The following is a 26,075-nucleotide window of genomic DNA, read 5'->3' as shown; positions in this document are numbered from 1 at the left end:
AAACAAATGAACAAATATTAAAAAAGAGATAAAAAAAAAAAAAACAACAACAACCACCCAGATTCTTAAACACACAGAACAAACTGGTCATTACTAGAGGGGAGGTGGGTAGGGGGATGGGTAAAATAAAGGGTATTAAGAATACATTTATCTTGATGAGCACTTTTTTTAGAATTTAATTGTAAAAAAGGGAGTAATCTCAGGTGTATATGGGATCTCAACAGGTCTACGGGATCTCACTAAAAGTTCCCTACTGAATATAAACATAATTCTAATACCAATACCATTACTCCACACTCGACTCCAAAAATCAAAAAGTTTACTTTAGTGAAAGACACACTCCATTACAAGTGACAGCAAACCAAATGATATTATCTTAAAACATTCTTAGATAAGTTATTATAATGGCCTACGGATATGGGGTGAAATCTGTAGGACTCTGGGAGCTACAGCATACTTCAGTACAGGAAAGAGGTCATGTACACCACCATCTCTCACTTATGGACAGAATAGATTCATCCTGGCTGCAATCTCCCCAGGGTTCAACACCCGTTGGGATATAGAGACAAGCCTTTGTATATAAGGAGGCACCTTTGGTGACAGACTAGTCATTGACTTCTAGGATCCTTCAGCTACTGTCAGAAGTACTCTCCAGAATGTCCACTCTCTGGTGAGTGCTCAGATATCCTCCTCTCTTTTGCTTTCATTCTCTTTTTTTGAAACCAACCACATACTTCATATAGAGAAGGAAAAAGCTTCCAAAGTCCACATCTCTAGGAAAATTTTTCCTTTCAGAGACTTGTAAATGGACTATTTACCTTTTCGGGAATCAATCTTCAACGGAATTCGGTTTCTCTTAAATTGTGATACTATTTCATTATTATTAGTCTCTTGTCAACACCGCACAAGGGGTCACAAATTCCAGGCCAGGAAAACAGGAGACATTATCTGTCAGTAATTTGTGTGTACGCGATGAATCACTCAATTTTGCTGAACCTAGTATTACACTATATGTTAACTAACTAGAATTTAAATAAAAACTTGACACATTTTTTAAAAGGGGGGAATTGATGACTGCTTACTAAAACTTTACAGAAAAAAATGAATTCAGACCTGTATCTGAATGCAAAATAAAGGTCCAGATTCTCTATAGGGAAAATATGGCCAGCAGTAATTTTTCCAAGCTAGGATAACTGAAGATTCAAGTTCAAAGTGACATGTATTTTTCAGTATATGGTAGCCACATAAATTCTTTGTCCTGTCAAAAGAAGCTCTTCAAAAACTATTTTTTGGTGATTTTCCAGATATTCATATTTTACTAACGTAGCATCTCTCTCTCTCATTGTAGAGCCCTCTAAATGTGTCATGTCCATTATCAACATATCATATGTTGAAATCACCACCTTCTTCTTGGTTGGGATGCCAGGGCTGGAATATGCACACATCTGGATCTCCATCCCCATCGGCAGCATGTATCTTTCTGCTATTCTGGGAAACTGCACCATCCTTTTTGTCATCAAGACAGAGCCCTCTTTACATGAGCCCATGTACTACTTCCTTTCCATGTTGGCCATGTCTGACATGGGCTTGTCCTTCTCTTCTCTACCCACCATGGGGAGGATCTTCTTATTCGATGCCCCTGAAATTTCTGCCAATGCCTGCTTTGCCCAGGAATTCTTCATCCATGGATGCACAGCAGCGGAATCCTCAGTGCTCCTGATCATGTCATTTGACCGCTTCCTAGCCATCCACAGCCCTCTGAGATACAGCTCCATTCTGACTCCTGTCAGAGTTGCCAAAATAGGGATAGTATTATTCCTTAAGAGTATCCTCCTAGTGCTGCCCTTCCCCTTCACTCTGAGAAGTTTGAAATATTGTAATAAAAGCCAGTTATCCCATTCCTACTGTCTCCACCAGGATGTCATGAAGTTGGCCTGCTCTGACAACCGAATTGATGTCATCTATGGCTTTTTTGGAGCGCTCTGCCTGATGGTAGACTTTATGCTCATTGCTGTGTCTTACATCCTGATCCTCAAGATTGTGCTGGGAATTGCATCCCAAAAGGAGCAGCTCAAGGCCCTCAATACTTGTGTTTCACACATCTGTGCAGTGATCATCTTCTATCTGCCCATCATCAACCTGGCCATTGTCCATCGCTTTGCCCAACATGTCTCACCTCTCTTCAATGTTCTCATGGCAAATGTTCTTTTACTTGTGCCTCCAATGATGAATCCCATTGTGTACTGTGTGAAAACCAGGCAAATTAGAGTGAGAGTTCTGGCAAAATTATGTCAGAAGCAAATATAATAGTCATATATTGTAGAAAACATATCTTGGGAATGTCTTGGGTAAGAGTTTAAAGGTGAGTTGAGAAAACCTAGTATTTGCCGCAAATAATTATCAATACATTTTTTCTTGTTTTGATCATCAGATTTATTTTATTCAAACTGGATACTGAACAAGGACATAAAACAAGAAACAGGTCTCCATCCCAGTTAAAAAAAAATGAAAATAGATGTTTTATGATGTCATCTCTGATAAAAGCAATAAATTCCAATCAAGATAGTGAGATGGTAGCTCATCTTCCTACCAGAAATGTATTTCTGAATCCCATATTCAATCTATCTATACTAAATTCTTTTGATTCTAGACCCAAATTATATCATAATTCATCTCCTCATTATCTCCTTTTTAGTCCCCCTAGTGTGTCACCAGCATTTCTTTAGTGAATCATTGCAATAACCTCCATAGTTTCCAAATGTCTCCTTTCGCTGCTTTCTAACTGATTTTCTATGTAAGATGAAAGTTCTCTTTTTAAAAGAAAAATTGAATGATATGCTGTCTCTTTTAAAATACATACTCTAACTTTTCTGGGATTGGAATTAAAACTGTGAATACATACTAAAAATCTACACATGTCCTTGGCCCTCTCTATCTCTCCAATATTATCAGATAAACTACAGCTACAGTGGCTTTCTGAAATTTTGTTGAATTTACAAATATTTGGGGGTTTTTTTTTAGCTTTTCACATCTGACCCTTATTCTTAGATGCTCTTGTCCTCAATTTCATTTAATTCTTTATTCACTTTTTAAAAGTTTCAACATAATTTCATAATAGATTACCCGAGCTCTCAGTTCAAAGTATGACACTCCTTTTAAAAAACCTTTCTATTGCTTGTTTTTTCTTTATTCTTCATGATACTTATGATTTGCAATTATAGATACAGCTTATGGGTTTTTTATTTCTACTTTCTAAATAGAGTGTGCTATTAATGGGGGGGGGGAAGACTGTGTTTATTTTCTTTATGTCTTTGTCCCTAGTATCTAGGATAATTCTGGCACAGAATAGATTTCCAATAAATAACCATAAACGAATGTGTAAATTAGGTCATGTGTTATAAAGCAATTGTTTGTTGAAGAGCTCAAAAATACTCCATTCAGATGAGATATAACTCTCTTAAATTGTTTATTTCAAAAGTAGACATAGCACAGATGCTCACAGATTTTGAAAGTAGGAAAAAATATTATGGGATTAGGGAGGAATTTTTTGTCTTAGTTTTGATGGGTGACTAATAGTCCAAATTCTCCTCCTAATGTGATTTAAAAACCTTGTGGATCATATAAAAAGTTTCTTACATTTTCTTATGCCCACTCTTTCACCCAAGTCCTCTCTACCAACCACACCAGTTCTATTCTGCACTTTTATCCTCAGGTAAATAAAGAGACAACTTCCAGCAGTGACAAACACTTAAGAATAATAATCAGCCTGTAACGGGATAGCATCTCACAATTAATGAAAAACTTTCAGACATAAGCACTGCATTTGAAATACTAATATATGCAAAATACACTTCTAGTCATTTTCAGGCACACATTCTATTTTGATTCTCACAATACCTAATTTTATAAATCATCCTTCCTATTTTTTCCATTGAAGAGATTGAGGCTCTGAGAGATTGTCTTACGGAATTCCACACACACAGGAAACCAAACACTGGGAGTCACACCTTATCATTTACACCCCAGGATGGCTACATTTTAGCTTTCACATTCAGTTTTGCATTGTTTCCACAACTCTATCATCAGATCAGGGAACTAAGTGCTTCTGTGTCTGAGGTGCATAACTTTCCATAACCTCACAATGTAGCCACGGGCACTGAGGGCTATAGCACAGCAAAGCACATGTTGATATACTTTATTAATTGTAAGAAATGGTAGTTCGTATTTTCCCAGTGTGAAGATAGGCAGGACAAAGTGAAGGCTTCGACAGTGTCTGTTAATGAGAGGAGGGGTAATAAAATGGATTTGAAGGTTATTAAATTCTCGTGGTTTACTGTACAGGCATGTAACACTTAGCACAATTTATGTTTCAGATTGTTTCTGACCTCCTTAATAAAATAAGACAGAAGCAAGATGAAGCTACAAAAATGCCAGTAGCGATGGGGGACTTTATGATCACCCTGATTATTTCCACATGTTCCTAGAGGAATAAAAGCCTAACTCTGGGCCTCCTAAAACAATGGTTCTCAACTGGGAACAATTTGGCCACCAAAAGACGTTTAGCAATATCTGGAAACATTTTTGGTTGTTGCAGCCTGGGAGGTGAGGTGTGTTTTCAACATTTACTGGGTAAAGATTAGGGATGCTGCCAACCTATTCGACAGGATGCACCCCACAATGTACACGGTACAGTGGCTACCAAAGATAACTATCCAGCCCAGATACCACAGTGTCAAAGCTTACAAACCCTGGTCTAAGTGTAACTGTCAAATAAGAAATGGTTGCCCCCATGGTTCCCCAGATGGCCCTGAGCTAGACTACACAGCACTCGGGCATAATCTGCTGTCAGGGAAGTCCTGCAGACAGACACCCAGTGGGAGACTGAGAAAACTTCTGGACAAGCAAAAGAACCCACTTTGAAGATGCTAAAAACACTCTTCCTTTACAAGAAGAAACAGCAAAGACATACAGAATGCATATAAACCCTACCAGGGGACAATAGTTTAAAGATTTTTTTAAAATCATGGTACTGCATTTTTTGTTGTTTTTATTTTATCTGTCTATTGGATATTGGCCAATTATGAGAGATTTGGGAAAAACATTGCAAGGGTTGGTATACTGTATAAAATTAAAAGGACAAAAAGGGCCATTATTTCCTGATGGATTATGCCTGAGAATCAGACAGAAAGAATATGCCTTTGTGATCCTGGAGGTATCTGAGCACATTAATGTAATTTTCAAAATAGATGACTATTTGCCTGTGTGGCCTAAACATCTTAGTGTTATTAGGGCCCTTTCTTTAGCATATTTTCCTCAAAGATGACCTTATAAATTAAAACCTCAAGGAAGTTGGAAGTCTACTCCTTTCTAGACTTCAATTCTGATGTGCAGAAGTGAGAGCCCAGGGGCGCCTGGGTGGCGCAGTCGTTAAGCGTCTGCCTTTGGCTCAGGGCGTGATCCTGGAGTCCTGGGATGGAGCCCCACATCAGGCTCCCCTTCTGGGAGCCTGCTTCTCCCTCTCCCACTCCCCCTGCCTGTGTTCCCTCTCTCGCTGGCTGTCTCTCTCTCTGTCAAATAAATAAATAAAATCTTTAAAAAAAAAAAAAAAAGAAGTGAGAGCCCAGTTGCATCAAATCAAAGACACCATTGATTGTAAACTGCATTCCAATTTCAGAGATCTTAAAATGTGAAGAATGTGCATCTTAGAATACGTAAGATATAGTATTATTTATAATCAGAAGTTGTTCCTGGTCATTTTATTTGAGGACATTTTCAGAATTATGCAGTTTCCATAAATCTTAAATTCATCAATGGCAAGAGACTCAGAAATAAATGCCTCCATGTCTCGTACATGTTTAGAAAATAATTTCTTTGCAGTGTTCTCTTTCTCTTTCTCCCTGTCTCACAGGCACTCTGTTTCTATTTCTGCATGACCATTCACCAACCAGTTGTTTTTTTTCCCCTGAGATTCTTCAATTTCAATTAAAGATGTTCTACATTTCCCTTTTGCCATCTCAAGCTGTTTGATAAGTTATTGATCAAAGAAACGGTCCAAGATTCTCATTATGACTGCATACTGGAGTGCTCAGTGAAGACACACGTTTAATTATGTGCCATTATTTTATTCAAAAGCCATTTGTTAAATACCTACTTTGTTTCAGTGACTTTACTACATGCTTATGAAAAAATGATTAATGTGATGAGAAAATATTCTATAATACATTTCAATTCATTAAATATAATCAACCTAGTGAATTTAATTGTAGTATAAGCACTGTCAGTTGGTTTTCTTTTTTTCAATGAGACTCACTTAAGTTTGGTTGCCAAGGCAACCACTTCAAAGAGACAGTCCACTTTAAAGATAAATGCATTGACAGCAGCTGAACTAAATAAATGCCAAGCTACCCCTCCACCCCAGCCCTCTCAGCTACCCATCAGGCTTCTTTGTTTTAGAGATCTTGATTGATTTCCGTAAGTGACCATTTGGGCCACTTGTTTTTTCTCTACCTGCAATGTGCATTCTGGCTCTTATGTTTTAAATTCACAAATAAAGAGTGAGCACATAAAACCCTGAGCCCCAACAAGAGCAGAACCCCAGTCCTGTGCCATGTGCTGGCAAATGAACCAAGAGCAAAGTTGGTAAATAGCTGTTGAATCTCAATATGACCTCCAAGCTCTTATCATGCTCAGTTTTCTCTATCGGAGCCTGCACTAGGAGCTCAGGCCTAGATCCACGTCCCCTGAGTCAACCCCTTCGAAGATTTTCCATGACGTATGTGGTATTATTCTCCAAACAGCTCTTGCTTATAGCCAACCCCAAGGACTCTCTTGGCTTCATAAGATAGTTTACAAAGCACAAAGAAGAGTCTATAAATTCTTCCCTGATTCTAATTTCTTCCTTTCCATTGACTTTGGGGTGGAGTGTTACAGTGCTTTAAAAAAAAAAAAAATCACAAAGGAGGTAAGATATAAATCTACTCCCATCCCGTTTCATTTTTTCCCTCTCTTCCCCTATGATCCTCTGCCTTGTTTCTCAAATTCCACATATCAGCAGATCATAACCAAAGAGGGAGATAAACCGTAAGAGACTCTTAATTTCAGGAAACAAACTGAGGGTTGCCGGAGTGGAGGAGGGTGGGAAGGATGGGTGGCTGGGTGATGGACATTGGGGAGGGTATGTGGTATGGTGAGTGCTGTGAATTGTGTAAGACTGATGAATAACAGACCTGTACTCCTGAAACAGATAATACATTGTATGTTAATTAAAAAAAAACAGGGGCGCCTGGGTGGCACAGTCCTTAAGCGTCTGCCTTCGGCTCGGGGCGTGATTCCGGCGTTACGGGATCGAGCCCCACATCAGGCTCCTCCGCTAGGAGCCTGCTTCTTCCTCTCCCACTCCCCCTGCTTGTGTTCCCTCTCTCGCTGGCTGTCTCTCTCTGTCACATAAATAAATAAATAAATCTTTAAAAAAAAAAAAACTAAAATTGGGGTGCCTGGGTGACTCAGTTGGTTAAGCAACCGCCTTCGGGTCAGGTCATGGTCCTGAGGTCCTGGGCTTGAGTCCACTCATGCTCTCACTGTCTCTCTGTCTCTCAAATAAATAAATATTTTTTAAAAAGATATAAATCTACTCTTTCAGAATATTTGACATCATTTGCATTCCATTTTCTAACTCTTTGGATCCTGAAAAGATGGGCTGGATGTTAAAACAAAAGCAAATCAGGGGGTGCCTGTGTAGCTCAGTCAGTTAAGTTTCTGACTCTTGGTTTCAGCTCAGGTCATGATCTCAGGATCGTGAGATCGAGCCCCAATTTGGGCTCTGCACTCAGCATAGAGTCTGCTTGGGATAACTCTCCCTCCCGCTCTCCTCCTCCCCCTGCTCTCTCTTTCTTTCTCCCTCAAATAAGTACATACATACATACATAATACATACGTACATACATAAAATCTTTTTTAAAAAAAGCAAATCAGAAGATTTGCTCATGGAAATTGAGAATCTTTCAGAATTACCAAAGAGAGATAGAATATACATGCCGATGGGAGTCTGTCCAGGGAAATTACAGAAATCCCCACTCTGAATGAGATGTGTGAGAAGGGTCTATATCTCAAATATTGCATGATTCTTTTTCTTTATGTCCCAGTGGCAGAGAGATACAAGACCTTGGACAAATTATTATACCTCTCTAAGATTTTTTAAATCTGTAAAACAGAGAAAATTATAGCATAACAACATAAATGAGAAAATCTACTTAAATTGTTTAGGATGGTGTTATATTACTATATAAAAGTTTCAAAATAATAAATATATGATAAAATAATTACATTTATGGATGCTCGTTATATACACTTAAATTAAATCTCAATAATACCTAGTTCTAAAAAAATATTCTTCAAGACAATGGTGAGACCAATGCCGGAATACAAATAGTCAGTCTGTCAGTCTATTGTCATACGATAATTTTGGCCAGATCTAGGAGTCAGAAAAGCAAGTAAGTTCTACGGCTCACACGAGTTTCAGAAAATGGGCAAACTCTAAGATGGTGGATATTGTCTACTTACTCGCAGCCTTGGCCTTTCTCTTGTGTCCTAAACACTCATCCTTAATAAGATACAGGTCCCCAAGGAAACCAGGTCCTTGGACAATACTATAGGTTTGCACCCATTTGGAGGTTGGGAAGAAGAGCAAAATCCAGGAAAAAAGCAGCCAGTATGATACTGAAACACTAAGAGCTTAAACTTTCTTAAAAACCAAGGTTCTCCCATATTCTCAACATTCTTGGAAAACTCTAAGAGTCAACTCTGACAGGTAATTAAAAATGAGGGAGGTTATGTGGAGAGTCAATAATGACTGATCATTAAGAAAATGGGGGGCGAAACCTGATAAAGTTAATGACTTTGGAAAAGACAAACACTCCTTTGGACAAACAGCCAAGGAATTGTGTTTTCTTATGTTAACAAGCCCAAATATTTGTTGGTCATAGGCACCAAATGAGGAATCTGAAGGAAAACAAAAGATCAAAATTCACATATACCTTGTTTCACAAATAAATGAAGTTTAGTCTAAAAAGAGACAGCTAATGGAAAAAAGCATTACTGTCTTCAACTTTGGGGAATTACATTCAATTAAAGAAACAATTATGAAGCTGCAACTGTGTTTCACTAGTAAAAATGCTAGGCACTGGAAATGCAGTAGTGAACAATGTACCCATGACTCCCTACCCTTATATTCTAGCAGTAGGAGAAGACAGATATCAATTAGGAACTAATGGAGGAAATAATAAAGAAGTTATTTTGTGTAAATGGAATTAGATTCTGTACCTACAGAGGAAAAAAAAATGAATTACACACAACACTTTGTGATACAATGAAAAATATGGGACAGATTCCAAACTGGTTGGGGAAAAAACCAGTAAGTGTAAATTAGGCCCGTTGTTGGCAAATTAGAATCACACTCACTCTGCTAATTATTTTAATAATTGTGTTTACTGAGAATCTATGAAGTACCAGCTATTCCATTCAGGTTCCCTCCAATTGTTAAAATCAATTCTGGAAGAACTCTTGATATACATGTTGGTAGTTAAAATGGATTGATGAACTATTTTAAGGTATTAAACTGGTATTTGGAGTACAAGTTTCTGAATTATGACCCAAACCACATGTGTGGTGAGTGGAATATACAGGGAATGGCCAATAGTAATTAAGAAACCCATAGCTTATGACTGAAGGCCAAGGTGGATCTTTATTCTCCCTAAACTGAAACCAAATTACGCTAGCAGATGACTCTAAAACATGCCTGATAGTAGCAGGATCTGAGTAAAAAGAAGAGGGAAGAGGTTCCTTTTTTAGAATATAGGGAAATAATTTTTCTGGGAGATTAATTTTTCCTAGGTTGCCTGGTCACATGGTTAGAAAGTATCAGACATTAGGTTGGAATCAGCTTTATCTTTTAACTGAATCTGAATCAAAACACCCTCTCTCTTGCAATACTGCACACCAAGCCTAGCTAGATCTTTCTCATCTAGTTTCAGAAAATGAAATCTAGAACTAGAAGCATCCTAACATCTTGAAGTTAACCCTTGCCCACTTACAGGATTGAAGTTTCTCAGCCTCCCATGGCCTCCGTCCTCAGCTAAGCATCTTGAGAACTCTTCAGGGAATTCTCAGTCTCAGCGGAGGTCCAGAGGGAGAAGCTGCTGGGCTCTTCAAAAAGACCCTGTATTTTAAGCAGAGAGTATTCTTGTAGCTGTGTTAGCACTCATACTGAGTTCTGACTGGTCTCCCCCCCGCTGTTGGTATGCTCCTGTGTATATTGCAAGAAGAATCCGCAGATGGTCACCAACACAGATGCTGATAATCTTGAACACCTTTGTGTGAAATTATATGAGGAATAAGTCAGGGGAAGTCAGAGTGTCACTGAAATCGCTGCTCAACCCACCTCTCCTCTTTTCTGCCATAGACATTAGGATGGCATCCCTGTAACTTCCAATACATTGGAGTTGAAGGGAGGATCAAGGATGTATGATATATTCTGGAGGAACCAGCCAACACTTCTCTGATCTGTTAAACTGGAGGTGAGTGCCTTGGAGAAGAAAATGTAGTCACTGCACTAAAAATTATGGTTTAATCCCTACTGCATCTCATTTCTTTTTTTTCCCAACCATTCACTTATGCATTTACTCAGCAGACTTTATTAGGTTCCAAAGCTGTACCAGGGTTGCAAGTCCCTAGTCACTCATACAGCAGTTCCATCTCTCCAGTGGTAGTTATGGCTCCATTGATCTTTTTTTTCCCACTCCCGTATCTGGCACACTTGCCTCCTACCCACCCCCAAAATATAATATGCAAGTAATATATTTGGAAGGCAGGGTAATAGCAGGGTGAGAGATACGATGGCGGCAGCTTCTCACTGAGCAGCAGAATGATCCTTCCCTGTTGGAGATACAGGAGGGAAACACATCACCTCTGAACGTTTCTTCCCTTTCACGAACTCTGAAATGGCTCAAAGTAAGATGGATGGAAACGAGCTTCACTGTGAGTCTGCTGGCTGAAAAGCTACACATACATTTAAACTCTTGCTTGCATTTCCACTTAAATGATGGAAAATTTCCCCTTCTTTCTCATCATTCCCTTTAAAAAATCCTGTTGCCACTTTCTGTCTCGATATTGGAGCGAGAGTGCATTGTCGCCTGTGCGGCCCACAGCCTTTTCTGCAAATGCTGCGATAGGCCCTTTTCCTTCACAGCTCATCTCCTTCCCATCTCCCCCTCTCTCCTTCATCTCTTTCCCTTTTCTAACTCTGGAATCACAAAATAAACGGGGTTTTATTATTATATTAATTATTGCATAGTATTTTATTATTACCTGTTTTGACTAACACATGAACGGCAAAAGCTGGGTACAGAGTTTTCTTCTGTCTTTATCCTCCCTCTTGCAATGTCCCTTTACTTTACTGAGAAAAAAAGAAGCCTTTTTGAAAGAGTACCTTGAACTCCCCATCTCTCCTCCTTAAAATATCCTGGTATCTTCACTCATCCGCTAAGATTTTCTCTTAGAAGAAAACTACAAACAATATACACTCTTTACTTATTCCTCCCCACCCACTGATAATTTCAGCCCTGATAATCTTTCTCCAATCTATCAAAATATTCTCTAAACAATTGACGATGCCCTCACCATCATAAGTGCAATGCCTTTTTAGAAACCCTCATCCTACTTTCTCTCTTTTTTATAGTCATAGCGGTGACGTGACTTTAGGGATATAATGCACTACTATTTTCGTTCTGTTTCCCTGATTCTCCATCCTCTGTCTCGTTTAGCTATTTTAAGCTTTTTATGCATGTGATAAACAGTACACCAGTCACACCATATTAATATACATAGAACCCATTATAGTATGGCTTGCAATAAATGTAATCGAATAAAAGTTCCGAAGGCAGAAGTTAAATAGAGCTCAGTTCAGGTATTATAAACACAGACCCATACCTGTGTGTCATAATGATCCAAACCCCACATGCATAGCTTACTCCGAGAGCCTTAAGATTTAGTTTCCTCATTATAAGCTAAGGATGAGAGGCTTTTCCTAATCATTTTAGGTTTCTCTTTGTTATTTCTGTTTCAGATCTGATGCATACGTCCTCCGCATCCTCATCTCTACAGCTAACCCAGCTTAACTGCCCTGATGTTGGAAACTCACATCTCTTCTGATATCTCTCAGAACTCAGCCCCAATGTACTCTTTCCTAGAATTAGTTGTTTTCTGAAGATCCTGATTCTTCTCAGACATTTCTCCGTTCCAGACTTCAGATTTGTACAACACAATTTGCATCCTTAGTCACCAAAGGTTTTTGTGTAGATTCAAGAAAGGCATCACTCTGGTCACAAGTTACAAGTTCAAGGAGTTCAACATTTACTCAGTGCATCCTCTGCATTCCGCTGTAGGCTAGGCATTGTGGAATAAAGCACGATCCCCAGTCAAATTAAAAATACATTTGAAGGCATATGATATGCACTTGATCCTAGTACACAATTATGCAAAATGGTGTATAGTACTAATTCCTCATATATATGAGACAGATTCTGAATTCTTTAGGGATTAAATTGGATTTTTCTCAGGGAGAAGAATATGAAAAAGGTGCCATCTGAGGTGACTTCGTTAAACCACTGAGGGTCTGACACTGGCAGACATACCACCGTAAGGCTAAATCATATGACATCCATAGACTACAGAAATCCCCTGTAAAAGTCCACATCCTAGACCCTCCAGAAAAGGCTAATACATCAAGTCCCCCAATCCCTTCTCATTTCATCTGCAGACTCTTTCTCTCTTGCTGGTCCCAGGACACTTAGGTGAGTGAGAATTCAGTTCTATCACTCTCCAGGAATCCCATTCTCTATTGGAGGTTGGTGAACCCAAGACTGTAAAGCTATGACAATCTCTTATAATGGCAGCCTCCAAAAAGCCACTTTCTTTCTAACGGGCTTCCAAGGTCTGGAAGATCTCCATGGCTGGATCTCTATTCCCTTCTGCTTCATTTACTTGACAGTTATTGCAGGAAACCTTACCATCCTCCATGTCATCCGTACGGATGTGACCCTCCATGAACCCATGTACTATTTCTTGGCCATGCTGGCCCTGACAGACTTGGGCCTTTGTCTATCTACCCTGCCCACTGTGTTGGGCATCTTCTGGTTTGATGCCAGAGAGATTGGCATAACCGCCTGTTTCACTCAGCTCTTCTTCATCCATACCTTGTCTCTGGTAGAGTCTTCAGTTCTATTGTCCATGTCCATTGACCGCTATGTGGCCATATGCAACCCACTGCGTTACTCCACAGTCTTGACACCCACACGTATTGTCAAGATGGGGCTGAGCTCAATGCTTAGAAGTGCCCTGCTCATCTTGCCCCTGCCATTCCTCCTTAAACGCTTCCAGTACTGCCACTCCCATGTGCTGGCCCATGCCTATTGTCTGCACCTAGAGATCATGAAGCTGGCCTGCTCTAGCATCATTGTCAATCACATATATGGGCTCTTTGTCGTGGCCTGCACTGTTGGCATGGATTCACTGCTCATCTTCCTCTCCTATGCCCTCATCCTCCGCACTGTGCTAAGCATTGCCTCCCGCCAGGAGCGACTTCGAGCCCTCAACACCTGCGTCTCCCACATCTGTGCTGTGTTACTCTTCTACATTCCCATGATTGGTTTGTCTCTTGTGCACCGCTTCGGTGAACATCTGCCCCGTATTGTACACCTCCTAATGTCTTATGTGTATCTACTGGTACCACCTCTCATGAACCCCATTGTCTATAGTATCAAGACCAGGCAAATCCGCATCCGCATTGCTAAGAAGTTTGAATTTGTAAAATCCCTTAGGGGTTTTCGGTAGGATGGGGTTAAGATGAAGGGAGGGAGCTCGGGGCATAAAGCCTATTGATATTTTTAGTTTCCAGTGAATCAATAGCAGATTATCTCCTCAAACAGCTTCTAGAAACTTTCTGGTGATTCCAGCTGGTGCCTCAGCTCTCTCCAGAAAGTCAACAGTAACCCCCATAGGCAGCTTCTTGGAAAATTTCATCAGTCTTCCAGCAAGTGGTTCTGCACCAACCAGCCTGAACCTAATTGTGGATCCGCTTTGGCCCAGAAACCCAGTGAACTCTCTGTCATTCAATGAGCTTCACTCACATTCTCTCCATCAACATCCAAACACTAGCGTTGGGGAGGATTCTTCCTCTGAAAACTTCTTTCTTCCTTGGAGACTCTCGCTCAGCCCTAGAGTATCCTTTACAGTTCTTTCTTCCTCACTCTTAGTCGATTCCCTGTTACTGTAATCTCTTGTTAATAAATAAATGAAACTTTTCTGTTAAAATTACTGTGTGGTTTATTTCTTCTGATTGGACCCTAACTAACACGCCACTCAAAGTAAGTTCTTTGTTCTATCAGCTCTACTCCACATTGTAATCTAGTACTTAAAAGGAACCAGTTAGCACCTAGGAACTGCGACTTGCCAAATGAATCCTATTTCTTGTGAAACTCATACTCTCTGGGTCTCAGATTCATCTCTTCTATGCCTCAGCGAGTTGAAGTTGAAGATTTCTTCCAGAATCTTCCAGAGTCTTTGCACCACCCTTGGACTCATATCTATTGAAGAGTTCTTACAAAACTAAGTATCAGAAGGCAGCATGAAAGCAACTTAAACCTAAAGGTGATTTTTAAAAAAGTAATAACATCTTGTGTTGACGCCTGGATGGATATTCAAGGTTCTGTCAGAGGACATACAAGCATTGGGGATTTGGGAGCATTCTTTAATATGTATACATTTTAACTTTCAAAATAAATAGGACATCTTGTATTTCCTCCCCACCTCCACCTTTCTTACTGATTAGGTGGGAAATAACAATAAAAAATAATGGTTACAATTGTGGCAATAGCACCTAACAATTATTGAGCATCTACTATATACTACAGAATGTCTCAAAGTGCTTACATGCAATACCCAATTTGACTGTCCTTTGGAAATTAAAATGGCAGAGTAAAAATTTTAAAATAAGATTTTTGTCAGTTAAAAAAAATACTACAAGAAGGCATTCTACAGGTAGCAGCTAGATGACTTCTGTATCCTGATTATTTAATTACTGACCATCAAAATTATGAATTTTCCTTTTATAGAACTATAACCTATGATCTAGATCAAGAATTGGCATGTTTATTTCTGAAGAATGGTCTCCCAGACACTTAAGACCTCAGGAGGAGTTAAAACGGTATGCCTTATAAAAACGTCAGGAATGTTAATTTAAAGGCATGCTTATAAGACCCATTTTAAATGGTCATGATGTTTACTTACTTACTACAACACCGAATATCATTTGGTCAAAATTTTAATTTCTCAAACTATTTTTATTCAGTGCTCTCTTACCCTTTAAGATAGTCAATTTCCTCTTAATTCTCATATAATCCTTTTAGATAGGAACTTCAATGAGATAAGGTAGCCAATATCATATCTAATAAATAGAAAACTCAAAAACCACATTCAGGTCTGTCAGATCTCAAAACCTAAACTTTTGGCACTGTGCTGTTGAGAGTTTCTGGACTCTAGTTTTCCCACATATGCTAACATTTCAGATGAATGGAAATCTATTTTGACTCTGTAGAGATAAAGAAAAAAAGGATGTGAAATCGCATGGCATGTTCCTGGGAACTATACAGTGTGGGCATTCTGTAAAGAATGATGGGCAACAACTTTACCCACACGACTAGGGTGCACAGGAGAAATCTTGCTTATTTTCTTTCTAAAACATCTGTCTTCTTCATATACATCTGCCAACTAATTACATGGAAAAACCGTAATGACAACAATTTAAAAACCATACTGAAATTAAAAACAAAACAAAAACAAAAACAAAAAACAAGATGAACTTTTGCAGCAGCTTGTCTAAGTCCAGTCCAATAATATTCTCTTTAGGTCCTTTTAGTGTCTCCTAGCTGGTCTCTCCTGCAGGCAGCATCTCTAAGTACAAGGTGTTCCCTTATATACTGCCTCTACCTTGTTTCTTTTCCCTGCTCTTTTCTGGGCTAGGAGATATGAGCTCCCTTTTTTGGGGGTGAGGGACGATCTCTCCCCACATCATATCTCATTTTTCCCTCAAAGAAGCTGAATAGCTAAGATTTAAAGAAAGCAGGAAATCTTCCCTGTAATATGATCAAACTCTATACTCCTTCTACTCAAAGCTGTTCAAAGATTAATTCAGTCTCTCCCTCTTTCTCTCTCTCTCCATAACACCTGAGACTCAAACCTATATTCTTCCAAAACATATCTAACACTACTTCTCTTTTCCCAGTGCTTGGACTCAGAGGCTGTAAATAAACTTTGCTCGTGTGTATTTATGGAGGGGGGAGAAGTTATTTCTGTTATAAAATATTTGTTAAATAGATAAGAAACTGGGTGATAGGATGCATGGGTAACCAGATCTTATGGGCTGAATTGTGCCCCCCTAATTCATATGTTGAAAACCTAACCCCCATACCTCAGAATGTAACTGTATTTAGAGGTATGGTATTTAGGAGACAATTAAGTTAAAATCAATCCTTTAGGGTTGGCCCTAAGCTAATATGACTCATGTCTTTATAAGAAGAACAAGAGACATCAGAGATGTCATGCATAGAAGAAAGGTCATGTGAGAACACAGGGAGAAGATGGCCATCTGCACGCCACGGAGAGAGGCCTCAGAAGAAACCAAACCTGTTAACACCTTGATCTTGGACTTTGCTGGCCTCAAGAACTGTGAAAAAATAAATTTCTATTGTTAAAGCCACCCACTCTGTGGTATTTTGTTGTGGTGGTCCTAGTAAACTAACAAGAGGTAACTGTTATTTTGAAATGAATTCCAGGTTAAAGGGGAAGATGCATTTTTAATTATAGAGGGAATAAGAAGTTCTGGAATCAGAATTGAAAGCAAATCATAAAGACAAGGGTATTTGAAAATTCTTAGACTTTTGCGGTTGTCACTAATGTTAGTTTCTGATTCTGCACTATAGGGCTAAGGCCCAGAAACCTGCATTTTAACAAGCGTTACAGGTGATTCTGATCCTGATTATCTGGGGACTCTGATTTGAGAAATACTGGTTCATAACACTCAAATGTGTCTACAATGTGCTTGACCAAAAATTAATGAAATGTGGCACAAGAGGAAGCCCAGAACTTTCTAAGGGGACCAATCAGGTCAATTAATTGGTCTTACATTTGGTGTGGGGATCTGGACATTTCTTAATATTTACACTTTTATATTCCTAAATTAGATTCAATAAGCTGAATACTAAGTAGGTGAGTAATGAAAACACTGAAATGGCCCTCCATTCCTCTCTCTAAAATGTCTTGCCCATCAGCTTTCAAAGTCTAAAAAATGGACGATTAACTCCTCATATCCCTGTATTGACTTGGTCTGACTCCTTTCCTCCCCTTTAGTGATGGGAGAAGCACTGAGTTAAAAAGCCCCTTTTAATGTTACATAACGTTATATATACCCACAATACACACCGTCACAGCTGATGTGCATAGCTATACAGTTATGATACATCATATATAAAACACTATCAACAACACCCGCTCTGCTTCCCTGAAGTTATGGAGTTGTTCAAAATTTCACGAGATTTTAAAAAGCTACCATGTGTAACATCTTCTGGGCTTCTTTCCCTTATCCCTGGGGTATAAGATAATGAGGTTCAGCTAGTCCTAGTAGAGAATTCATTAAAGATTCTTGAGAGAGTCTCAATGGGGGCCTCAGACAATTTCATAAAAATCAGGGAGTTCAAAATCCACCCTCCAGTCTCTCCATACGCCCAAGAGCCTCTAGTTTAAGCCTTCCTTCTCCCCTGTTCCAAGACCCGGAGGCTCTGGACCTAGCTTTGGTAGGTGAGACAGGTGTCTGGTGCTGAGTTATGGAGCCAAGAGGAGGTCCCAGAAAGCTCAGCCTGAGATCTGGAGAGGGAGAGGATAGAAGGGTCTTTGGGCACAAGAAAGGCTATAGAGGGTGCCTGTGGACGTTGGTGACCACTGCAGTCAGATCTCACTGATCAAACCCAAGTCTGGTTTTAGCACTAGCTTAGCTAAGAGACAACAGCTTTCTCACACTCATTCATTTCCTTGATTTCCTGCCCAGAGAGTTGCCTCATGTGTCACAATGTAGGAGTATTACTGAGACCCAGGGAGACAGACAAATTAGGCAGACAAAACTGAGATGCAGGAATGAGGTGTGCTCTAGGTTGGTCTCTACCCCTTAGCATTAGACACAAGGTTAGCAGAATTAGGAGTCACTTCCAAGAAGCAGAGACAGAGGGGTAGGAAGTAGAATGATCTTCTGAAAGAAAAGCTTGTTTGTGACATGAAAGGACATTTTCTTGTGTGACCGCAGAGTCTGACTGATAGAATTAGAGGCAGCCATTGAGCTTGCCCAAACACCTCTAGGAAGTATTCTCCAAGAACAACTGCGAGCAGGCCATTTGTTAAATTTCCAACTCCCCTCTACCCTAGACAACTAACTGCTTTTTGAACTGCTCAGGAGCAACAAAATCCTCACCAAATCTGATAATGGCTACTCTGAAGGTCTTTAAATAAGCAGCTGTTAGAATAGTTACCTCACTAAGATCTCCCCAGCCAACAGGCTAAAGGTGATCTTTCCTAGGCAGATACCTTCTGCTTCACTATTCTGGATTTTCATTCTGGATTTTCATTCTGGATTTTCTTTTATGTCCAGTCCCTTCTTTCAAATTATTCTAACTCTCTCTCTCTTTGATTCCTATTCTGCCCTATGTCTTTTAAAATGTGAAGCACAAACTCTGATTCCGGAGAGAGTCCATCTTGAGCCAAAAGAAGGTGGGGGCACAAAGACTTTTGATATTTCTATCATTTGTCATTCAATCTTCACCTATTTCAGGCTGTCTCAGCTTAAAAAGCTGCCTAGATGTATTAGCTCAAATGCTTCCAAATTTTCAGAATGCTCCTTGGAGCTCCAGAGTTTGAATTCCAGCTCTGTCAACGATTGACGGTATGACTTTATGCACATTACCAAATTCTGTAAGCCTCTCTCCTCTTTTGCAAATCAAGGTAATAATATTAACTTGCAAGGATTTTTTAAGATCTAAATATTATTTCTTTTGCAATGCGCCTAGTACAAAGTCTGGCAAATAGTAGATGTTCATCGGGTGTTATAAATAAACTTTTGTATTATTAAATAATGTATATTCTTTCTTCACTACCCTACTTCGTTTTCATGTCAAAAAATTTTCTGCCTTAAGTTTTGTGACTTATACTGTTAACCGTCATCCAGCTTGCCTGTCCACTTATACTGTTAACCGTCATCCAGCTTGCCTGTCCCTTATACTGTTAACCGTCATCCAGCTTGCCTGTCCATTATACTGTTAACCGTCATCCAGCTTGCCTGTCCCTGACAGGTAAGTTTATCACAGGTCTTCTGAATTCACTTTGACGAATGATGTGGTGACCACTGACCATGGCCGAAGCAAAAGCTGAGGAACAACACACACGACCCAATCTGACCTTCAAGTGGACAGTGAGTTAATGACACTGGCTACTAATTTCACTAGTATTTGGAGTGAGGAAGAAAATGTCTACATATATATTTGTGTGTATGTCTCTAGTAAGTTTATTTATTAACTTAGCTAAAGAGCCAGCACTTTTTTGGAGGTCTGTTAAGCCCTTGACTTTAATGCTCGCTGCTTCTAGTTGAAAGTGAATTGTCATCTATGCAGGAAGAAAGTGTAATGGTTGTTGAGATCCTGGAATCTAGAGAAAAATCGGATCTTGGTGCAAATCCCATTTTGGCCATTTATTATATCTTTGATCTTAGGAATATTAATTTTCTCTAATCCTCTGTTTCTTCATCTGTAATATGGTACTATTGATAGAACTTTATTTACAAGATTTTTTTAAAGTGATAAAATATATACCAAGATAGTAACAGCTAACTAAATAAATTTAACTTTTATTCATGCATTAAAACATTAAAAAAAATGCTGAGTGCCTACTGTGTACCCAGGCACATTTTAAACACTGTCTTTACAGAAGCAAACAAAGCAAAGCCCTTGCCCTTTTTGAGCTCACATTCTAGTGGAATTATGAATTGGGAATCAGCAGAGCACTGCTTTGAAAGTCAGGAGGCTTAAATTGGCGTAAGACCTCTTCCCAGTGACTGTACTCTCCTGAGCCTTCATTTCCTAATCTAGAGAGGAATACATCCTACAAGCATTATTGCCTTCTATTCTGTGGACTCTCATGGACTCTGCCTTGCAATTGAGGGTGTAGCCATGGTTGATGGTTCAGTCTTTCCTCCCACCTAGGTTCATAGCAGTTAAATTCTAGATCTCTAGGGAATGCAGGTTACTGACAAGAGAATCAGAGCTTTGATATGGTACTTTAGCAGTCAAGAATAACTTTACAGACAGCCATTCATTCACTCTCTAGTTCTTACTGGAATTATGTGAACTGAGTAGCACATATGAGCTGTCTGGATCAAGCTAGGCTTCCATAACTGGAGGATGAGATGAGAAGGTGAGTGAAGGACTCATCTGTTTCTAAGGTTAGCAATTGTATGTGGCTGATTAAGTTAAGCAAAAGTAGAAAAGGAAGGAAGGAAGGAAGGAAGGAAGGAAGGAAGGAAGGAAGGAAGGAAGAGGGAGGGAGGAAGGAAGGAAGGATGGAAGGAAGAAAGAAAGAAAGAAAGAAAGAAAGAAAGAAAGAAAGAAAGAAAGGGAGGGAGGAAAGAGGGAAGGAAGGCAGGAAGGAAGGAAAGGAGGAAGGAAAGAAAGGAGGAGGAGAGAAGGGAGAGAGGGGAGGGAGGGAGCAAGGATGGAAGGAAAGAGATAAAGGAATAGCAAAGGAAGTAAAGTAAGAGAAGGGAAAGGAAAAGATGTTGAAAGAAAGGTTGGAACATTAATGAGAGTCCTGGCAGAAAAGAGACAGGTGAGGAGTGTTTACTTAAAGATCTCCTCAAAAGTGGTAGGCAAAGTTAGGTATAACCAACAAGAATAGTTAAGATTCTCAGACCTCTTAGCTTGAAGGAGAGAGAAAGAAAAAAAAATTTCTAAAACAATGTTCAGAGGGAATAAGGGGCTAGAAGGAAATGACCTCTAGAAGAGCTGTATGGTTCTAGGTCTAGTTGATTCTAATTTGTTGTTTGGCTTGGTTTTTAATTTCTTCCCAGGTACAATCCGTAGCTTTTTCTGAATTCATTTCAAGAATTTGGAGGAAATCCAATTTTCCTCTTCCCTCCACACACAATGACTTTGGGATCCCTGGAAAGGAGCAGCAACATTTCTTCCACCTTTCTGCTGAGTGGCGTTCCTGGGCTGGAGCACATGCACGTCTGGATCTCCATCCCATTGTGCTTTATATATCTGGTTTCCATCCTGGGCAACTGTACAATCCTTTTTATCATTAAAACAGAGCCCTCACTCCATGAGCCTATGTACCTCTTCTTGTCCATGCTGGCTGTGACTGACCTGGGTCTGTCTCTTTGCACCCTCCCTACAGTGCTAGGCATCTTTTGGATTGGGGCACGAGATATTGGTCATGATGCCTGTTTTGCCCAGCTCTTTTTCATTCACTGCTTGTCCTTCCTGGAGTCTTCTGTGCTACTGTCCATGGCCTTTGACCGTTTTGTGGCCATTTGTCGCCCCTTGCACTATGCTTCCATTCTCACCAACACGGTCATTGGCAGGATTGGCCTGGCTTCCCTAGGCCGCAGTGTAGCACTCATTTTCCCATTGCCTTTTATGCTCAAAAGATTCCCCTATTGTGGCTCCCCAGTTCTCTCACATTCCTATTGTCTCCACCAGGAAGTGATGAAATTGGCCTGTGCAGACATCAAAGCCAACAGCATCTATGGCATGTTTGTCATTGTTTCAACAGTGGGTATAGACTCACTGCTCATTCTCTTCTCCTATGCCTTGATCCTACGTACTGTGCTGTCCATTGCATCCAGGGATGAGAGATTCAAAGCTCTTAACACCTGTGTTTCCCACATATGTGCTGTGCTCCTCTTCTACACTCCCATGATTGGCTTGTCTGTCATCCACCGCTTTGGGAAGCAGGCACCTCATCTGGTCCAGGTGATCATGGGCTTTGTGTACCTCTTATTTCCTCCCCTATTGAACCCCATTGTCTACAGCGTGAAGACCAAACAGATCCGAGATCGTGTAACCCATGCGTTTTGTTGCTAGCTGGGTTTAGTCTTAGAGGCACTAATTCCTTAAGTCTACCTTACTCCTCTCTCCTTTATAACATCCAATGTGCATGAAATGGAGGAGACTATTATTTATTTACTCAACAAATACATAAAGGAATGATCAAGAAGTCACAGCTCTTGCAGAATTATCTCTGCTCTGATGGGGGAAAACACAATGCAATATGACATGGCAGATTGCATTTTCCAAAAACAGCCACAGAGGTATTTCTAATCCTACATTCTCCTCCAGAAACTTGCCACTTCACCATCAAGAGATGCAGTCAAATTTTTTCTCTCCTTGTGACTGTGTAGGACTTTGTAACTGCCTCAATAAATTGAATGTTTTGTAAGTGACCTTGTAAGACTGCTGAGGTTAGGTCATAAAAGGTGATATGTTTTTCATCGATATACGCCTCCCCCCACTCTTTCTATCTCCCTCCTTTTCTACCTCTATTTCTATATCCATCTATATCTCTGTCTTACTCAATGCTTGCTTTTTGAACACAGCCACCATACCGCGAGGAAGCTGAGACCACATGGAGAAGCCACATGTAGATGTCCCAGCCAATAGACCAAGCTAAGGTCTCAGCCTTAGTTGGATCATTATCAACTACTAGTGAGTGAACAAATCTTCATATTATTCCAACCCCCATTTTTCCTGCCTTTCCAGGTGGTACCAAATAAAATAATCAATCCTACTCTGAACTTAACCCAAGCTGCAGATTTGCAAGTTCAATTAATGTTTGTTCACTTGTTTGTTTGTTTTTTAAGACACTAAATTTGGGAATGGTTTATTTATACAGTCATATGTTAATTGTGTTGCTCAAAGTAAAAAGAAGTTGAGATAGGAGCAAAAAGAGAAATATCTTCTTCCAGTTGGGGGAACAGAGCGTCAGGAAAGATTTCCTTGGGTTAACACGCCAGCTGTAAGGAACACATTGGAGTTTAGCAGTCAGACTGGAAAATTATGGTCTTATCTGAAGGAATAGAATGCGCAAACCTGAGTCAGAAGTGAGAGAGAGAATAATGCATCTAAAGAAATATCTGAAGTTGTCTTTGTTGTCATTGTACCCTAGCATGTCAGGAAAAAGTAGAGAACAGGGGGGTGGAGGAAGGGGAGGTGGTAAGTAGAAAGAGGTTGAGGCATTGACTATATCAAAAAGGTCATAAACCAATGAACCAAAAAGAGATAATCCCTATACCCTCTTATCTGTCCATTACAATTTTGCCACCACTTTACCCAAGAAAAAAAAAATCTTTGAAGACCTAAATGTGAGACCTGAAACCATAAAAATCCTAGAAGAGAGCACAGGCAATAATTCCTCTGACATCAGCCACAGCAACATTTTTCTAGATATATCTCCTGAGGCAAGGGAAATAAGAGCAAAGATAAACTATTGGGACTACATCAAAATTAAAAGCTTCTGCACAGAGAATGAAACAATCAACAAATTTAAAAGGCAACCTACTGAATGGGAGACAATATTTGCAAATGACGTATCTGATAAAGGGTTAATATCCAAATTATATAAAGAACTGATACAAATCAACACTCAAAAACCAAATAATCCAGTTAAGAAATGGGCAGAAGACATGAACAGACACTTCTCCAAAGAAGACATACAGATGGCCAGCAGACACATGAAAAGATGCTCAACATCACTCATTGTCAGGGAAATACAAATCAAAACTACAATGAGATATCACCTCACACTTGTCAGAATGGCTAAAATAAAAAATACAAGAAACGACAAGTGTTGGCAAGGATGTAGAGAAATAGGAACCCTCTTACAATATTGGTGGGAATGCAAGCTGGTGCAGCCACTGTGGAAAACAGTATAGAGGTTTCCCAAAAAGTTAAAAATAAAACTATTCTATAATCCAGTAATTGCACTACTGGGTATTTACCCTCAAAATACAAAAGCACTAATACAAAGTATAGAAACAACCTAAGTGTCGATCAATAGATGAATGGATTAAAGAAGATTTGAGACATATATATCATATTTATAATGGAATATTATTCAGCCATGAAAAAGAATGAAATCTTGCTCTTTGCAACAACACGAACCGAGCTAGAGAGTATAACGCTAAGTGAAATAAGACAAAGAAAGACAAATTCCATATGATTTTATTCATATGCATAATTTAAAAACAAAACAAACAAAACAAAGCAAAGGGGAGAAAAAAGAAGAGTGACAAATCAAGAAACAGACTCTTAACTATAGAGAACAAACTCATGGTTACCAGAGGTGAGATGGGTAGGGGAATGGGTGAAATAGGTGAAGGGGACTACAGAGTACATTTATTGTGATGTGCACTGAATAATGTATAGAATTGTTGAATCACTATATAATACACCTGAAACTAATATAACACTGTATGTTAACTATACTGGAATTAAAATAAAAATTTAATAAAAATTATCTTTTGAGGGGCGCCTGGGTGGCACAGTGGTCAAGCGTCTGCCTTCGGCTCAGGGCGTGATCCTGGCGTTATGGGATCGAGCCCCACATCAGGCTCCTCTGCTATGAGCCTGCTTCTTCCTCTCCCACTCCCCCTGCTTGTGTTCCCTCTCTCTCTATCTCTGTTGAAAAAATCTTTTTAAAAAATTACCTTTTGAGTAATATATGTCAATATAGTATTTGTAATTTTGTCTTGGAGATATCTGTGAGGAAAGCAAGTCCGGATAAAATGCTGCTAAGTAGGGTTCTGAACATCTAGCGGAAAGACTGAGGATGTCACGTTCCTGCACCGCGCAGGATCAAGAAAGGGAGTGGCAAAGGACCAAAAATAAAACCTCTACTACAAGGTTTATGTGGAGTCAGTTCTCATTTGAAGTTGGACTTAATCTGAGGCCGTCTAGCACACCTGACATTTAACTCTTGACAGGTGATGCCTTCCCCAACCAGTGCCTCGTTCTGTTTGACATAAGAAAGCTGTTTCTGCAATGATGGGGTATATGTGAACCTTGGTTGTTACATGTGGAAGATTCAAGGGTACTTATAAAAAACAAATAGGATAAAATAGAATATGTGTGTGAGTGTCATGGGTGGTTTGTGTTGGGTCTCTGTGTATACACAAAACTTCAGGAAAACCATAAAGCCACATGCCTCTATTTCTGTTGGTACCACTTTAAGTCTAATTGTCTCTTCTAACTGTTCTCCCACCTTCCAGTCTTTTCAGCTTTATTGAGGTATACTTGACAAATAAAACTTGTATATATTTAAGGTGTACAATGTGATGTTTTGATATATGAGTTGTGAAATGATTATACAATCAAGCAAATTAATATATTCATCATATTCCATAGTCCATAATTTTTTTGTGTGTGATAAGAACACTTCAGATCGACTCTCTTGGGGCACCTGGGTGGCTCAGTCAGGGAACATCCACCTCTTGGTTTCAGCTCAGGTCACGTTCTCAGGGTTGTGGGATCCAGCCCCACGTTGGGCTGTGTTCAACGTGGAGTCTGCTGGAGATTCTCTCTCTCCCTCTCCCTCTGCCCCTACCCCTCCTTGTGTGCACTCTCTCTTTCTGTCTTTAAATAAATAAATAAAATCTTTAAAAAAAATATCAACTATCTTGGCAAATGTTAAGCATACAATACCGTATTATTAACTACAGTCACCATGCCATATATTAGATCTCCAGGAAGGAAGGATTGAAGATTACTTCCTGGTCTGAGTTTTGAAGAATTAAGTGTACAAGAGTTCTACTTAGTGAAATAAAGAATACTTGATAAGGAGCAGGCTTAAAGGGAGGAATTACTTAATTGCATTTTGAAGGTACTGAGCACCAGAGAGTGTAGCGGTGGTTAAGAACTCAAGCTCAGGAATAA

At 39.5% G+C, this 26,075-nt stretch overlaps 3 protein-coding genes across 3 annotated transcripts; all 3 read left to right on the top strand.

Moving 5' to 3' along the window:
• The first annotated feature begins 1,344 nt into the window (after positions 1–1,344).
• Positions 1,345–2,380, top strand: LOC103681170 (olfactory receptor 51A4). The gene has a single exon (XM_008710702.2). It carries the CDS (start codon positions 1,366–1,368, stop codon positions 2,305–2,307), a length of 942 nt encoding a protein of 313 aa, XP_008708924.2. The 5' UTR covers positions 1,345–1,365; the 3' UTR covers positions 2,308–2,380.
• A 10,544-nt stretch (positions 2,381–12,924) lies between these two features.
• On the top strand, positions 12,925–13,900 carry LOC103681169 (olfactory receptor 51G1). Its single transcript, XM_008710701.1, has 2 exons — positions 12,925–13,834; positions 13,872–13,900. Exons 1-2 carry the CDS (start codon positions 12,925–12,927, stop codon positions 13,898–13,900), a joined length of 939 nt encoding a protein of 312 aa, XP_008708923.1.
• A 7,387-nt stretch (positions 13,901–21,287) lies between these two features.
• Positions 21,288–22,229, top strand: LOC103681168 (olfactory receptor 51G2). The gene has a single exon (XM_008710700.1). The coding sequence runs from the start codon at positions 21,288–21,290 to the stop codon at positions 22,227–22,229; it is 942 nt and encodes a 313-aa protein (XP_008708922.1).
• Positions 22,230–26,075: the final 3,846 nt, after the last annotated feature.

This window comes from Ursus maritimus, unplaced genomic scaffold (genome assembly GCF_017311325.1).
Source record: "Ursus maritimus isolate PB19 unplaced genomic scaffold, ASM1731132v1 scaffold_16, whole genome shotgun sequence".
NCBI classification, from domain to species: domain Eukaryota; kingdom Metazoa; phylum Chordata; class Mammalia; order Carnivora; family Ursidae; genus Ursus; species Ursus maritimus.
Note: the sequence above shows the minus strand (reverse complement) of the source record. Positions and strands in the feature narration are given on the sequence as shown.

What these genes read in the sequence shown, in the direction of transcription:
- LOC103681170 (XM_008710702.2), top strand. Translation starts at nt 1,366, where the DNA reads ATGTCCATTATCAACATATCATATGTTGAAATCACCACCTTCTTCTTG.
- LOC103681169 (XM_008710701.1), top strand. Translation starts at nt 12,925, where the DNA reads ATGACAATCTCTTATAATGGCAGCCTCCAAAAAGCCACTTTCTTTCTA. An exon ending in GACCAGGCAAATCCGCATCC is followed by an intron (nt 13,835 to 13,871) that starts GCATTGCTAAGA and finishes AAAATCCCTTAG; the next exon opens with GGGTTTTCGGTAGGATGGGG.
- LOC103681168 (XM_008710700.1), top strand. Translation starts at nt 21,288, where the DNA reads ATGACTTTGGGATCCCTGGAAAGGAGCAGCAACATTTCTTCCACCTTT.